At 38.0% G+C, this 14,424-nt stretch overlaps 1 protein-coding gene across 1 annotated transcript in view; it reads left to right on the plus strand.

Moving 5' to 3' along the window:
- The window catches only part of LOC134841890 (uncharacterized), a 263,656-nt gene extending 249,731 nt beyond the window's left edge, over positions 1-13,925 (plus strand). The window contains exons 2-10 of the mRNA XM_063857954.1: positions 51-159; positions 6,625-6,877; positions 7,486-7,845; positions 10,792-11,117; positions 11,380-11,521; positions 11,764-11,864; positions 12,117-12,316; positions 12,794-13,021; positions 13,476-13,925. Coding sequence (XP_063714024.1) covers positions 65-159; positions 6,625-6,877; positions 7,486-7,845; positions 10,792-11,117; positions 11,380-11,521; positions 11,764-11,864; positions 12,117-12,316; positions 12,794-13,021; positions 13,476-13,663 — 1,893 coding nt within the window. The 5' untranslated portion in view covers positions 51-64 and the 3' untranslated portion in view covers positions 13,664-13,925. The remainder of the gene's footprint in view (positions 1-50; positions 160-6,624; positions 6,878-7,485; positions 7,846-10,791; positions 11,118-11,379; positions 11,522-11,763; positions 11,865-12,116; positions 12,317-12,793; positions 13,022-13,475) is intronic.
- The last annotated feature ends 499 nt before the right edge of the window (positions 13,926-14,424 follow it).

A 14,424-nucleotide genomic window follows, 5' to 3' on the forward strand; every position in this document is an offset into this window, starting at 1 on the left:
AATCCCTTCAATCAGATCGATATTGTGTAACTAGTGTGTTTTGTTGTTTCAGTTAACTAGTTTAATGGCAGCGCTTGCCCCTTTTGGAACTGACTCACAACCGAATACGCGGGCTATTCTAAAAGGAGGCAAGCTGATGTATGTACCATCCTATACCAGGTAAATATTATTTTCAGCTAATCCTTTTTAGAGTTGAATTATCAATAAGATCGGATATTGGAGTATATTTTTCAATACAAACTTGGTTTCCTAAGTGTTTTTGATTATTCTAATCATTGTGTGATAGCTTGGATGCTTCCGGTCGTTACTGAATAAAAAAAAGCATGTTATGAACTCGTAGTTATTTTTCTAACTTTGTACCATTCGTTCCTTTAAATTACTAGTGAGTTCAAGTAGGATAGGCTCCATAACTATTGGCTCAAGGTATAGAGTTACTATTGCTCGTGCTTTTGTATCTCAATTTGTCGGAACCAATCCGTGACTTCTGATGTCCGGCTTAATTCGATAAACCACTCTAAATGGCTACGTAGCAGTATTTAGACAACCGCTTATTCGTCAGTAAGCAGACAAACATCATATTAACCCATCAGAGTCGAGACTAGGAAGAAATTAACAATTAATAATTTTTTTATTTTTTAAGTTTGCTCTCCCATCTTGATTCTGATTGGCTAATATAGCATTTGTCTGCTTACTGACGAGTATAAATATGCAGTTGTCTAATTACAGATCGCACTCCACTCTAACTAACCACCCCCCTCCAATTCTAGAAAATCATTAAACGTCCTTATTCCCAGGTCTCAAAAACCTGGGAAACGCAAACGCCGTTAAAAACATGGTTTGGAGCCTATTTTTTCCATTAGATAGTGCATGTTTGATCCATTTCAGATGGATCAACCCAAAACTCACTTTTGTTGAACTTTATAATTGAATAGAACATTATAATTAAATTAATTAACTCAATGGATAAGCAATGACTGCTCTGGAGTATGCTCCAGTGTTGAAACATTCCAGAAAGAACATCACTCAAGACGTTTTCATGATCGGAGGGCCAAAGCGTATCGGATACTTCCCCGGTCTATGTCCTCAATATTTTTTTCAAGTCTAGCTAATCTTCCATAGCGCGTACTGGAAGCAATCCTCTAGATCTGTCAGGAATAAGACAACTGTACTCGTTACATATTTCAAAGGCCAATTGTGAAAAGCAACTGGTCTCTACTATTTGCTCGAGCCTTTCTTAACGTTTTGCAATAGTAATTTCATCTGTTCTGATTTTTGACTTCTGTGTAAGTTGACGTGACAAAATTCAGCATGTCGGACGTATTTCGATTTTAGATTACAATTTTTGTTCAAAATCAAGTTCTGTTGTAAAATTGTAAAATGAAGCAAAAAAGTGGTTTTTAGCAGCGGAAGTAGCCCAGTGATGATTATTTTTGCCCTTGCGCTGTTTGGAAATGCCCTATAGGCTTGAAAGTTTTTCGCTGGAATTTTTGTGCATATGATTTCGGAATATCGCATCTTAAATCAATTGCTAACGGAGCGTAAATTTCGATTTTTATCAGTAAATGGCGGCTACTGTCCAGTAATAATTATCTTCGGTCTTTGTAGTAACTTTTTTTGGGTGTTTTGGGTAGTAACTTTTCTTTGGGTGTTTTGGAATTCTTTCGTTGCTTGTGTGGTCCCTCTGCTACGATCAGGGAGTCTGTTGACAGTCGTGGAGGCGGTGTTCTCTGGTTCGAAACGCGCCGTTGATGGGGTTGGGGCTCTTTCAAAGCACAGTAGTCGTTGTGCCGCCCAAATTGGGCACTGTTAACCAGCGTAAAGTGACTTCAGTTTTGCCCAGATTGCAATATAGGCAAACCGGAGTGTGACTTCTTATGTTTGAATTTCGTGCTTTATAGAAAGGGGGCACCATTTAGTCTAAGTCTGCTTATCGTGACTTCTTCATCTCTTGAGAGCTTTTCGTTAAGGCTCGTGGATAGCCGTCTTTTATAAGTCTATGCTGCTGGTTGTAGTCCACGTCCTCAAGATACTTGTTTCTGTGTCGGTCTTGCCTGACATTAATATCCTCCCAAATGTTATCGACATTATTTTCTTGCAGTCTTTGCTGGCCTGCCGATCTCCAGTCTGATCTGAGGACATTCTCCCATAGTGATTTCAGCCTAGGGTGAACCTAAGTTTGCGCCAGCAGACGCAGAGGAAGGTTTTTCTAAAACGTTCGCACTTCGACAGAAGCTTACCCGCTCCGTCTGCTCCTGCTTGTTGCAGGGTGTCTATTTCTGCTTTGCACCTAGTTGGTGGGGATGGTGATCCTGCTGGTGCTCCAACAATAATACGAGCAGCATGGTTGTTACAGGTCTCCAGTTTATTGCGCTGCGTCGCTGAGATGAACAGCTTTCGTTCGTGCGCGAAGACCATATAAGTCTTGGTGATTTTTTTTTCATGAAAAAGTCGTAAAATTTGTTCACGCTCAATTTTGATTTTTCGCGGTTTGATTTGTGATTTCTTTTCGAATTCAGTGCATTTCCATTGTTAAAAGGAAGGCAAACTCCGCTATCGATTAGTTAAAGTGTACAGATCACGAAAAACGTGATCGACTTCTGATTTCGAAAATGGAAATTAAATATCAGATTTCCCAGCGAAAAAAAAGTTCTTCGTATTGATCCAGTTTTCTGAAATTGAGTTAATTTCATGAAAAAATTGTCAATTATAATTTGTTCTTGAAATTCGAAGAGGTTTAGAGCCATCTTTTGTTTTCTTTGAAAATCGAAGGCTGAGATTAAAAAAAAACTAAGTTTCTTTGCGTTCATTACTCTTTTCCAACTGTCAGTTGGCTTTTTTTAGTCGGTGTTTGTAATTGTCGGCTTAATTACCTTTTTGTAGTTTTTGTTCTACTGTTAGAATGAAGCCAATAGTTGTTCCTTTTGACAGCTTTCTTCTGTTTTTGATCTATCGCAAGTTGCGCGGAGCTCCGCTTCGCCTGTATGAAATTTATCTATAAATATTGTTGAATTTTGTTTTAATCAATATTGCAAGTGCTTCAACACCTTAGTGGTGTTTACCACTCCTTACTTAAAAAGTTTCGGCCGTCGCTTGAGTTGTCAGTCCCTTTTGCTTTCAAAGTCACGTCGTCTACCAAACGACAGTTATGTCTGTCAGACGTTCGGTTGGTTATTTGATGAAGAGACTTGGGAAACATACGCATCAAGAAGCTCGTGTTGGCAGCCACTTCAGAGAGTGTAGTCTCTCCTCTTTCGGTATTCATGCCAGATTTATTGACTCCGCGAATGACAATTATAAGCTATTAAGGCCTTACAAATCGTTTTTGAACATCAACAGCTAAGCTCGAGACGAGAACCGGACTGTTTGCTTTTTTATCAATATATCAAGCGTCACATTTGCTGATGATGTTATATTAACGAAAGCGCTTCATTTATTCGGTTTGCTGCATTTTTTAGTGTGACGAGCAAGATTTAATTTGCTGTGCAGATGAGACAGTAAAAATCTTGGTTGTTTTTCAGAGTTGTCAGACCACTGCGCTCGCACAGTGGTCAGGTCTAAGGTCCGGGGGTTGATGTTTGTGACGACGGGAAAGAGAAGTATTAAGAAAAGCAGCCATGGCCGAGTGGGGTAACGCATGCGTCTCTCAACTCTTGGGTCGTGCTTTCGAATCTCTTTTCGGTGATGGTTTTAGGGCTTCCAGTGTCATCCGCCTGCTCTCAAGGTTGGACCGGCTGTAGCAAAATGGATGACATCAACCTCATCCCCGCTTGGTCCTGCATTGAGCAGGATCGGTGGCTAACAAAAAAGTATTAAATTTAGTCGGAGCAACCCAGCTGTCTTGAGAACCTCCGTCGTAACCAAAAATCAAGTTCGAGCATGCTTTTCGCGCTCCACTGTTGAAGAGGGTGGGATAAGTTTGGTAAAGGTTTTTTTCGGCTTCGTTGTTTTTGTCCCAATTTCTGTCAGTTCATTTTTCGTTTTTCTTTTTGAAAAACGCTATTTTTTATCAAGTAAAATTTTTTGGCGTATTATCTAAAGCTTGGTTTTTAAGTTGATATTTTTTTTATAATTGAAACTTTTATTTGAAATTTTGCAATTTGAAATTTTTACAATGTCTGATATTGAAATTGTTCGTTATTTTTCTAGTTAATCAGTTGTGATTTTTGTTAAATAGGCTTAATCAACTTATATTGCAAAAAAAAGTATATCCTGATGCATGCGATTATGTGTTTCAGTACCGATAGGTCATAAAAACTTCTAAATTGTATGTGACAAGTTTCGTTTTCGGCTCAAAAATAAATACATATTTTTCCGTCTTAGTCACCGATTGGTCAATGGTTCCTAATTTTTTAGGCTGTTTATAAATATCATCCTATACAGAAACGAAATTTTTCTCGGTACAGTTTTTTGAATTGAGGTTTTCTTAACTTTAATTTAACTTTCGACTTTAATTTAAACGTAGTTTCTTTACTTTTCTTTTCCCCTCACTATCTTGTAACGCAATGTTTTTTCTTGTGTCCAAGTGTTGCGAAGCGCCGCTTTGCCTCTAATAAATTATGAAAGATCCGTTAATTTACCCAACACTAACTATACATTTACCTAAAGCTGACCATTCACATGGTTTTCTTCGATGCTCTAAACCGCCGCTACAATCCTTTTTTTCATGGCACCAGCCTACCAGGAATGTTAATTAGATTGCTATCAAAGTATCTGGGCGGTCATCAAGCAAAGATAGTTTTAGGGATGCTAAACGCATTGGTGTCCCACAATCCTCAGTCCTATGCCTTTCTTATTTCAATTTAACGTTTATATCTTACCTGAATCGTGAGCAGTTGATTTTCACCTTTGTTCAGTCAAGTAATTTTTAATTTGCCTTCTCTTTTTTAAATATATTTTTAACCAAGGTACACCAACTTTTTATATCTGGATTTCTTGTTTCTTCACAAAAGGATTCGACAGCCTTTTCTCCTCGTTCAATTAGTAGATCAATAATGACCCGTTAGTGAAAATGGACTCTACACTCCTGCCCTCAGAAAAGAATCCTAAAGTACTCGTCTTCTTTGAACCATCCATTAACTTCGCAGGGCACTGTAAGCGACCTCAGTTAAAGTCTCGCACAGGATATCGATCCTGAAAGCTTTATCTGGACGTCATTAGCGTCAATAAAAAGAGATATTACTGGTCACGTAAAAGGCTTTGGTCTGACCAATTCAAAATTATAGATGCCTTTTATGGTTCCATGCCGCCCATACGAGTAGTTCAAAACGCCGCTCTTCGAAGCATCTTACGTTGCATGAAAATGAGTGCTCCAGAACATGTACAATCTGAATTTAAAATTTGACGCGTTGATCACCATCATCAAATACTTTTTGCTCAGTCTACCCTCAAAATTAATATCCCTTTAAACCATTTTTTCTCTATCGTAACATCAGACTTCCCGGAATATCTGCCCGGCACTACTTGATCTTATGTTCCGACATACTGATAAAAGTTTCGAGCAGGCTATTATAGGAGCACGTCCCCCAAAACTACATCCATTCAGACCGCCGATATCTCCCACTCCGAAGAATCCCTCCCATGCAGCAGTAGAAGAATTCTCCCCCTGTTAAGGTCCGCTTTTCCATTTATGTTTTTTTATATATATTTGTGATGTATCGCACGTTGTGCCAAGCTCCGGCTCTGATTCGTCTCTGTAATTAATGGAATATTCATTTTCTTTGATTTATATGTCTCCGTTTTTCAGTACTTGCTTCTAGTTTAGCCGTTTCGGTTGCCGGAGATGAATCGACATGAGATATTGTTTTGACCGGTTTCTCCAACTCAGTGTCTTTTTTTTCCCTTGTTTGGAGTCCTTTTGCTGCTCTTCTATAGGATCCGTTGTAGTTCGGACGCCTCCCTCTTTCTCGGCTCATCCGACTTACTCGTCTGATTCCTCTTTTCTTTTCTGTCAAGTAGATTTACTCGATCATCAACAATCTAATTCATCGACTGGTCGTTTTCTTAGCTTCTTTCAATTTCGAAATTGACTAGCCAAATATCTGGATAAGGATGGAGTTCAGCCTCATCTCATGCTTCACACCAATACAGCGTTTAATAAAACCCTTTTTTAAGTCTCTCTGTGTAATATTAGATGTTTTGAAGCTCTAGGCCAAGTATACCTGAAGTACTCGCTTTTGAGTTGAATGAATTTGCCTTTTCGCCCTTTGACTTAAATCGAAGCTGATTATTCCAAGCTAAAGGAATAGTCAGATTAGTCGTTAAAGCGTAAGTTGGTGATCAACCGGTGTGATCTGGGTACCCAGCCAATGCCAATCGGTTTCCCTTTTTTGAAAACGGAAAACATTTTTTCTCTAAAACAACCTTTCAAGCTTCTATGTTCATTTTTTTGCTGTACTCTTTGTCAGTTGTGAAAGAGTTTTTAGACTCGCTAGTAGAACACAGAAACCATATTGTTCCAGTTTTCTTAAAATGTGTTTTAAAAGTGTCTTAAAATGTAAAGTGACATTCACAAAGGCTTTGGGAAGGTTCGAAGGTTTTCAGTATGATCTATTGGTTCTATTTGTAGTCTTTTCGTTGCCCGAGTCAATTTTTATTGGATGCATTAAAAATGACAATTTGCTTTAGTCAGCGGGAGAAGAGCGAAAAATTAATGCATGAGTATGAGGGGGACGTGCCATTCTATCCTCCATCAGTTCGCGAAGAGATAGGACAGCCTCTGTGGGTTAAACGCAGTCCTTTGCCTCCCATTTCGGGCAAATTGCCCAATGGTCCCTTCAGAATGCGTGAGAAGGAGCGGTCTGATGGTCACTACATGGATGGAGTGAAGTGGAAGCCGGAGAAGATCAACAGTAATGCTGACATGAGTCAAGCCATACAGGTGGGCTGAGTTTGCGTGGGGTTTCAGAGCAATAAGCAGACAAACTAGTAAACAGACAGGCCACAAAGCAGACAAAATTACCATTGAGAGTGCTCAGTGAGAGATACAAAATTAAGCCATACAATTATCAAGAAGTGAATGTTCGATAAAAAATATTCCAAAAACTGATATTAATTTGCATCGGTTTGCTATCAGCAATTTTCTGCACAATTTTGCATAAATATTTCAACACTGCGCTTTGTGGGCTTTTTCAGCCAATCAGATTTGAGTGTTTTAAAATTTTCTGCTTTCAACGAGTATGATGAAATCGCCCGTTTGCTGGAGCCACATATGCTCATGATTACCGTCATCGTAATCATATTTTAGTGTATTTAAACACACCATATTTGAAGCTCAAGATTAAGAAAAAAATAAGACTAGAAAAGCAGTATCACGTGAAAAGCTTGTTAATTAAACAAACACAGCTCTGTATGTTTTCAAAAAAAAGTACAATTGACGTTGTGCTTGAAAGTTGACCGTTAGTTCTAAACCATATTATATATTGAAAGCTGAGTAAATCACTCGATATCTTTGGTTCCTTTGAACCCACCTAGCCTTTGTTTCTGTAGGTTAAACGTCTGCTTGAAGATTGGCCTCGTGAATACCTTAAGAAAATTTATCTGGCAGTGGCTGAAAACTTCGACAGAGGTCTGACGGACCAAGTATACAGGGGAGATCTGGCGAGTGTCTGCATTGCGTGCAAACTGCCACTGACTGCCAGAGTTTTGGAAAAGCTCTTCGACCGTTTCTCTCTCGTGCGAGATCCGAACAATGTTGACTACAAAAAACTGCTGATCTATCTGGACACTGTTTTTGAGATTGCCGAATATAAAAAGAGGCCAGTCGGAGGAAGTGTTGCGGAGCCTTTCGCGTTTCCTCTGCCAGCCCCAAGTCAACAAGCTGCTCTGGAAAATGGAGCTCTAGCACAGGTAAGTTTTCATCTTACTTTCTTTTGCAAAAACAAAAGATGTATCACCCGCAATTTTTGTCCGGTGTCAGTAAGGTGCAGCAGATACCGATGAAATTCCGGTAAGAGCTGTTAAAGGATACGAAGCTCTTGAAAGTTTGAATTTTTCGGCACCGAACTTTTTCTGACTAAATGTCAATGAACGCAGTGAAGACACTCACTTAGTTCATGATGATTTTTAAGAGTCGTTAAACGTAGATTTTTTTCAGCAAGTGCTCTAATAACTACAGAAGTGCTTTCGTACATATTAATACCTTCATGAATTCCCCTTGGTATATATGCTCTTTTGAGTTTAATTCAAATTAATTTGTTAAAAATTAGGCAAAACTCGCTCTCCAATTACGATAGAGGAATTGGTGCAAAAAATCTGATCGATTCCTAGTTTCGAAAGTGGAATTTAGTTTTCATACTTTTATATAGGTCGCCATGTTTTTTTTTCTGGAAAAGTCCTAAAGTTTGTTCCGGCTCAAATTAAATTTTTAGCGGTTTGGCTTCTGATTTATTTTATAGTTCAGCTCATACCCTTTGTTTGCACTATTGACCAGCTTAATGTATTATTACGAACATTCTTTTTTTTCTAACCCAGCTCGCAAATAAGTGTTCATTGTAGCATTGGAAATTGCATTGCAACTGTTCTCTGCTTTATTTTTGGCTATTGTTTTGTGCCTATTGAGCGTCCGTGGCTGATTGGTTAGTGGGTTAGTGTTGGAGACTCTTAATCTCTAGGTCGCAGGTTTCGATTCTCAGGCGAAGCCCATTTTTCTACTAATTCGAGGCTTATTTCCATTTTTTATTATTGAACTCTAAAGAGCTGCTTTTTGTAGTGTTTCGCTAGTGTTTGCAAAGCGAAGTTTTGCCTCTGTGTAAAAGGATTGTAAGCTCCACTGTCGAACAGCTGAAATATAAAGGTCACGAAAAACGTGATTGACCTCTAGTTTCGAATGTGATATTGAATTTTCTGATTTCGCGGCAAAATAAAAATTTTACTTATTGATCAAGTTTTCACACTGGGTTAATTTTATCGTAAAACTCAATCATATTAATTGTTCTCGAAATTCAAAGCGCCTTTCTTTTGAAATTCGAAGGTTGAAATTTCTTCAAAAAACAAGTCAGTTTTTTTCCGTGCGTCATTGACTCTTCTTCAACCATCTGTTGGCAATGTTATTTGCTTCGGAAGTGGACTATTGTTTTACCACTTTCCAGCGTTTACATTTAACTATTGATCCAGTTTCTTAATTTAGGTTAATGTTATCAAAAAGTGGTCAATATTGAATTATCTTTTGGCTTGCGTTCAATGACTTTTTTCCGAATGGCTCTCGGCTGATTTTTTTTTGTAGAAATCAATGAGCGACACTTGTATGGGCCGTGTTTTTTTCCATTAAAAAGTCTGAAACTTGATTTTTTGCGGACTTTTGTTCGTTTTTTTTTTAATTCGATTCATTTTTTAGTTACGCTCTCCAGTAATGAAAGTGCACAAAGCAAAAAAAAACATGAATGACTTTAAGGTTTAAAAATTAATTCGAAGTATCTGTTAAGTTCCAGCGGAATAGTGAAAAAACAATCAATCATGCTTGGTGAAAGAGGTGACAACGTTTCTTGCATCAAAGCTTTATTTGAGTTTTTGTTCGGACTCTTTGAAAGTTAGGAACTTTTTGTTTGCACCACATTTGAATTGAAGAACAAGCAGACTTTGAAAATTAAATGAAATGATAAAAGATAACTAATTAAAGAGAAACCCTAAAATAATTGAAGACTCAAAACTAGAAGGACAAGTTAAAAGCTATGGCCTAGAGATAATAGAGATCTTTGTAAATAGCGGCAGAGCACACGACTCCTTTTTTGTCCCAATCAATTTCATCCTCCGTTCTTGTGATTTATTCTCACAAGAAAAGAGGCTGCGTTTGAGAGAAAACCAAATGATTCAGTGACTACTGCCTCTGAATGGCTTTCATGAACTTCCATATATCAGGATTTGACATTTGGAGCATTGACTCAAAGCTACGGTGAAATCTTTCAAGGTCTCGTTTGTCTTAGGGTGATTATCAATGGTCCTGAAATGAAGTTTCGCATGTCAAATCACGACTTCGTTTTGTCGAATTTCGGGTTTCTTTGCCTTTGAAAGTGCCATCAATGTTGTTTACGATGCTTCCAAAGTTTATTCATTTTTGGGTGTTTACGTGATAAACTGTTATCAAAGCAAGAGCAGCCAGAAGAAGTGTAGATAGAATAAAATCCTAGTACTCGAGATGTTGGACAGCATAACCAAATTAGAATATTGTCGTACAAATAGTTTCAGACAAGGTAAACAAACAAATTTTGATTTCTGTATCCTTAAGTTTGTCACCCTCAGAGTTGATAGGAGAATTTTCAAAGTCCATCATAATTGAATGGGTGGCTTGATATTTGCTTGCAAATTCGACCAGAAAATTCTGTTCGGTTATCGTCGCTTATAAGGAGAAATTGACAAATCCTGGTTAAAGTTGTTCCATCTACGAAGAAAAAGACAATGCGAAAACTAAGTATTCCTTACCGCTTCCCAGAGGTGTCCCATCTTACAGAATAAAATTTTCTCCATTCTTATTTTATATATATTTGATTTTAACTCGAAATCGAATCCTGTTGGAATCTGTGACAATTTTTGGTATTCGTGTCGCAGATTTCGGATACTTTTTTGAGGTACTGCAGGCATCTTTTAGCACGTATGGTTTTTGCCAGTGCATTTGATTGAACTGTGTAGAAGAGTGTATAAGCCGGTGTGTCCTCAGATTTAGATTTTTCGGATTGGTCTGTATTATATACTAATAACAAGTATTATTGAAAACATATATTTTTGAAAATACTGGTGAAATTTTTTGAAGGAAATTATTCGCCAATACAGAATCTCTGATATTCAATTTCTTTTTTGCAGACTTTCCGGGAAGTCCAAAACAAGTCATCAAATGGACAGCTGCCAACTGAAAAGATAGACCAGTCAACTTCTACCTGGACTCAGAACGTACAAAATAGAGATCATCATGCAGATAAGATCAGAGACAGAAATGATCTCGATCAGTTTCCAGTGACGGAGGAGTATGAAGTGGCAAGAGAAGATAACAGAAACACGGAAGCGCCTCATACACACTTCACTGAACAGAAAGAGTTCCCTCATAACCAGAATGGGCATCATCAACAAAATGAGGATCCTCGAGAAAAGCCAATGTCTCCGAAGCCATCAACGCCCCAGAAAAATACCAAGTATGTCGAAATTTTTTGGCTTAACTACCTTGCAAAGTATACTTGATGTTACCTAGAATGCGAACTCGTTGTGGTGAATTTATGACTAAAATTCAAAAAGTCGAACATAGCTGTAAGATCGGGGCTTTTGCAGGGTTTCAGCGGATAAATCAACATGCATTCTCACCATAGCTTATATTGCGTCTCAAACATCTGCTTCTTATGAATATTTCCTTGAATTATGAATCACATCCGTTTATTCTATCTTTTCAATTCAATGTAGAATGGACAGCGAGGATGCGGAGCTGCTCACTCTTCTGGTGTCACACCTGTCCAAGAAGGGCCGCAACATCAGTCTAGATCAGATCAAGAAGGCCTTTTACGATGCAGACACCCAAAAAACTACATTCCTATCCAGGCGCAAGGTGTGTGTTGTACCGGTTTAAAGTGGATGTTATCGTCGTGTTATAACGTAGTAGAGAAAAGAGTTGGATTATATCGAAATTTTACTTCTGATCTTCATTTGCGTTAATTAAGAAGATTTGAAGCGTCTGAAAATTTAAAAAATAATAATTATATCCTAACTAGCAATCCAAGCATGTGGACGCAGCAGAGAATAATGATTGATTGTAACTTTCTTAATATAGGGGTGTTGTGATGTTTTTAGGTAAAGGACATCCTGCGCAAGAACTCTGTGTCTCTCGACGAGTGGCTGTTAGATGCCTTCCTCAACCGATGTGACATAGACAACACAGGATACAACTCATGGTGAGACTTCAGCATTTTATGATTTGTTGACAAATTCGCCGGTTGAATGCAGCAATTGCCATTAGTCACACTTCAATTATTTCTAATTCCTGAAAAGTGAGTGGAGAGCATATAAGTGGTTAATTGGAGTGTACCGTTTCTTGATCAGCAGTAATTGAATTTTTGTTTTGACTGATTTAAAAAAAAAGGCGAACCATTAGGTTTTCAAATGCATATGCTTGCATGGTTGATTTTGCGTGTCTTTGATTTTAGCTGGATTTCAATTGTCGAGTTCCTCGAACGAGTGCAGCCTTTCACGCTCAAGAAGGCACCTCTCTCGCCAACCAACCAGAATGCTCCGCCCTCAAACATACCGTTACAAGATCATGCAGTCCCAACTGAAGCTCTAAATCAGAACAATTACTATTCAGAACAAGTGAACTCTTATGATCCGCAGGATTCGAACCATCTAGGTAGGCCAATTTACTTTGGCATTGGTGAAAACGTTTCCACGCAAACCTTTATTGCAGGTTGTGTTTTTCCTTTAAGAGGACAACCAAGTTGAAAGTTGCGTGCAGCTAGTAGTTATGTACACAGGCAATCTTGCCAGCGTGATGTTATACCCGTAGTCCACGTTTTCCAGTAAAAGTTACACATTTAAGTGCAAATTTTATCGAAATAGTTTTTGAGAAACATATACAATATTGAAGATATCAATGCTCTGAGCTTAAATGTAAAAGATATTTAAGCTGCTATCAAATTTCGTTAAGTTTCGGCTGTTTTTAAAGAAGAAAAATATTCAATTAGGTGAACTTAACTACTGATTTGCTGGAATTTGGTGATTTGACTGTATAAGATCATTTGAACCCAAGCTTAAAATTAATGATCGTAAGAATTTAAAACTAACTTTGACCTTTTTAATCAGACCATTTTTAATTTTCGCCCTTTAGGCAACGGAGGTTCTGCGAATAGAATGCCCTACAGCAGGCATGTGGAAGACCAATTACAGCGGGAGGAAAATACTCACAACTATGCCGGGTTCGAGGATAGACCCCCGCCGGATTATCGGATTGGCCAGGATCAGATAAACGGCGGCGGTCCTGGGACAACCGAAGACATGCAGTCGAGAATCCAGAATCTGACCAGGGCCCTAAAAAGTGTAGACATAGACCAAACGGGTTAGTTATGTATAGGATGTGATCTTTTAGGATCTTTGTTAAACCAAACCGTGGATGTCAGATATTAAATTTGTAAATCGTAATTGGAACTCTGCTTCGGGTTCGTGATTCATCTCAAATAGAATGAAAGCAGGTTGATCAGATACCGTAGCCCTTAAATGGGCCGTAAATTTATTTGACAATGTTTCACTGCTCAACATATATTGAACGAACTACGTAATTGATACCTAATTTATTTAGCTAAAAGGCGCTTTTATAAGTAGTAACAAATAGCAGGGTCGGATATTTCAATTTTTGAGCTCAATCGTGACCTCGGATAATTTTCGTCCCGCGTTCAATAGAATCCGAACAATTTTGTCGCCAATGAAGCAGTTTTTAAGAAAAATGTTGGACGAAAATATCACTTCTTGCATTGCTTAAAAGTTACCGATGTATAATTTGTGAATTTGCACAGGCTACGTGGGAAGTGAGGAGGCGCTGAGACTGTTGAGGAATTATAACACAGTCTATCAGTTGGGCATGGACGAGTTCGACCTCATGCGTCTGGTCCATAACTCCTCCCACAATGGACAAGTGGTCGTAGATTCCCTCTGTGACAGTCTCAGGATAGAGAACAACAAACAATGCATGGCAAATAACTAATTAGTTGATTAGTTATGATTAAAAGGTAGTTTGCGATTGATCGCACTACTTCTGGCGTGGTTCTGGTATCCTTTATGATTGCCTTATCGCTTAAGCCCTTACCACCAGTGTGAAAGCGGACACTATTTGACTTCAAAAAAGGTTAAGAACTGTATATAAATTTAGTTATTACTTGAAAAAATATGTTTCTTCTGTAAATATGAATGTTGATGTAAATATTTTGTTGAAATTGTAAATATTTTAGATACTTTAAAAATATTTTAACACGATTAATAGATTTTTTCAAGCACCTGTTTGTGCCAATCGAGTAACTGGAGTTTTTAAAAAAATTGCCGCACCAACGGTTGAGGGGAGAAAAAACGTTTTTAGGGAAAGTTTTTCCAGCAATCAAATCATTTGTACGGCAATCCAGCTTCGAATTCAAAGAAGTGGAACCTGTCATCTTGAGTTTTAACCTGTAATCATGAAGTCAGAGTACAGTGTTGATTTAAATTAACCGGACAAAACGCGTTAAACTTGAAATTTAAAACCCTTTTTTCTCAAATTGAGTTGAGTTTAGGCGAAAACTTATGAAGACAAAACTTGCTTCATAGAAAAAATTTTAGCAGAATTAATATGGTGTAATTTGTTTTGCGAAATTCGGGCCCGAAGTTTTACCACAAAAATGGGTCATTTTGGCTTTTCTTAGTTAATCAAAAATTACGCCGAAAACACCCAGTCGATCACAGACATAATTATATCAAAGTGAGCCCCTTACATAG

The sequence above is a fragment of the Symsagittifera roscoffensis genome, chromosome 3 (genome assembly GCF_963678635.1).
Source record: "Symsagittifera roscoffensis chromosome 3, txSymRosc1.1, whole genome shotgun sequence".
Classification (NCBI taxonomy): Eukaryota; Metazoa; Xenacoelomorpha; order Acoela; family Convolutidae; genus Symsagittifera; species Symsagittifera roscoffensis.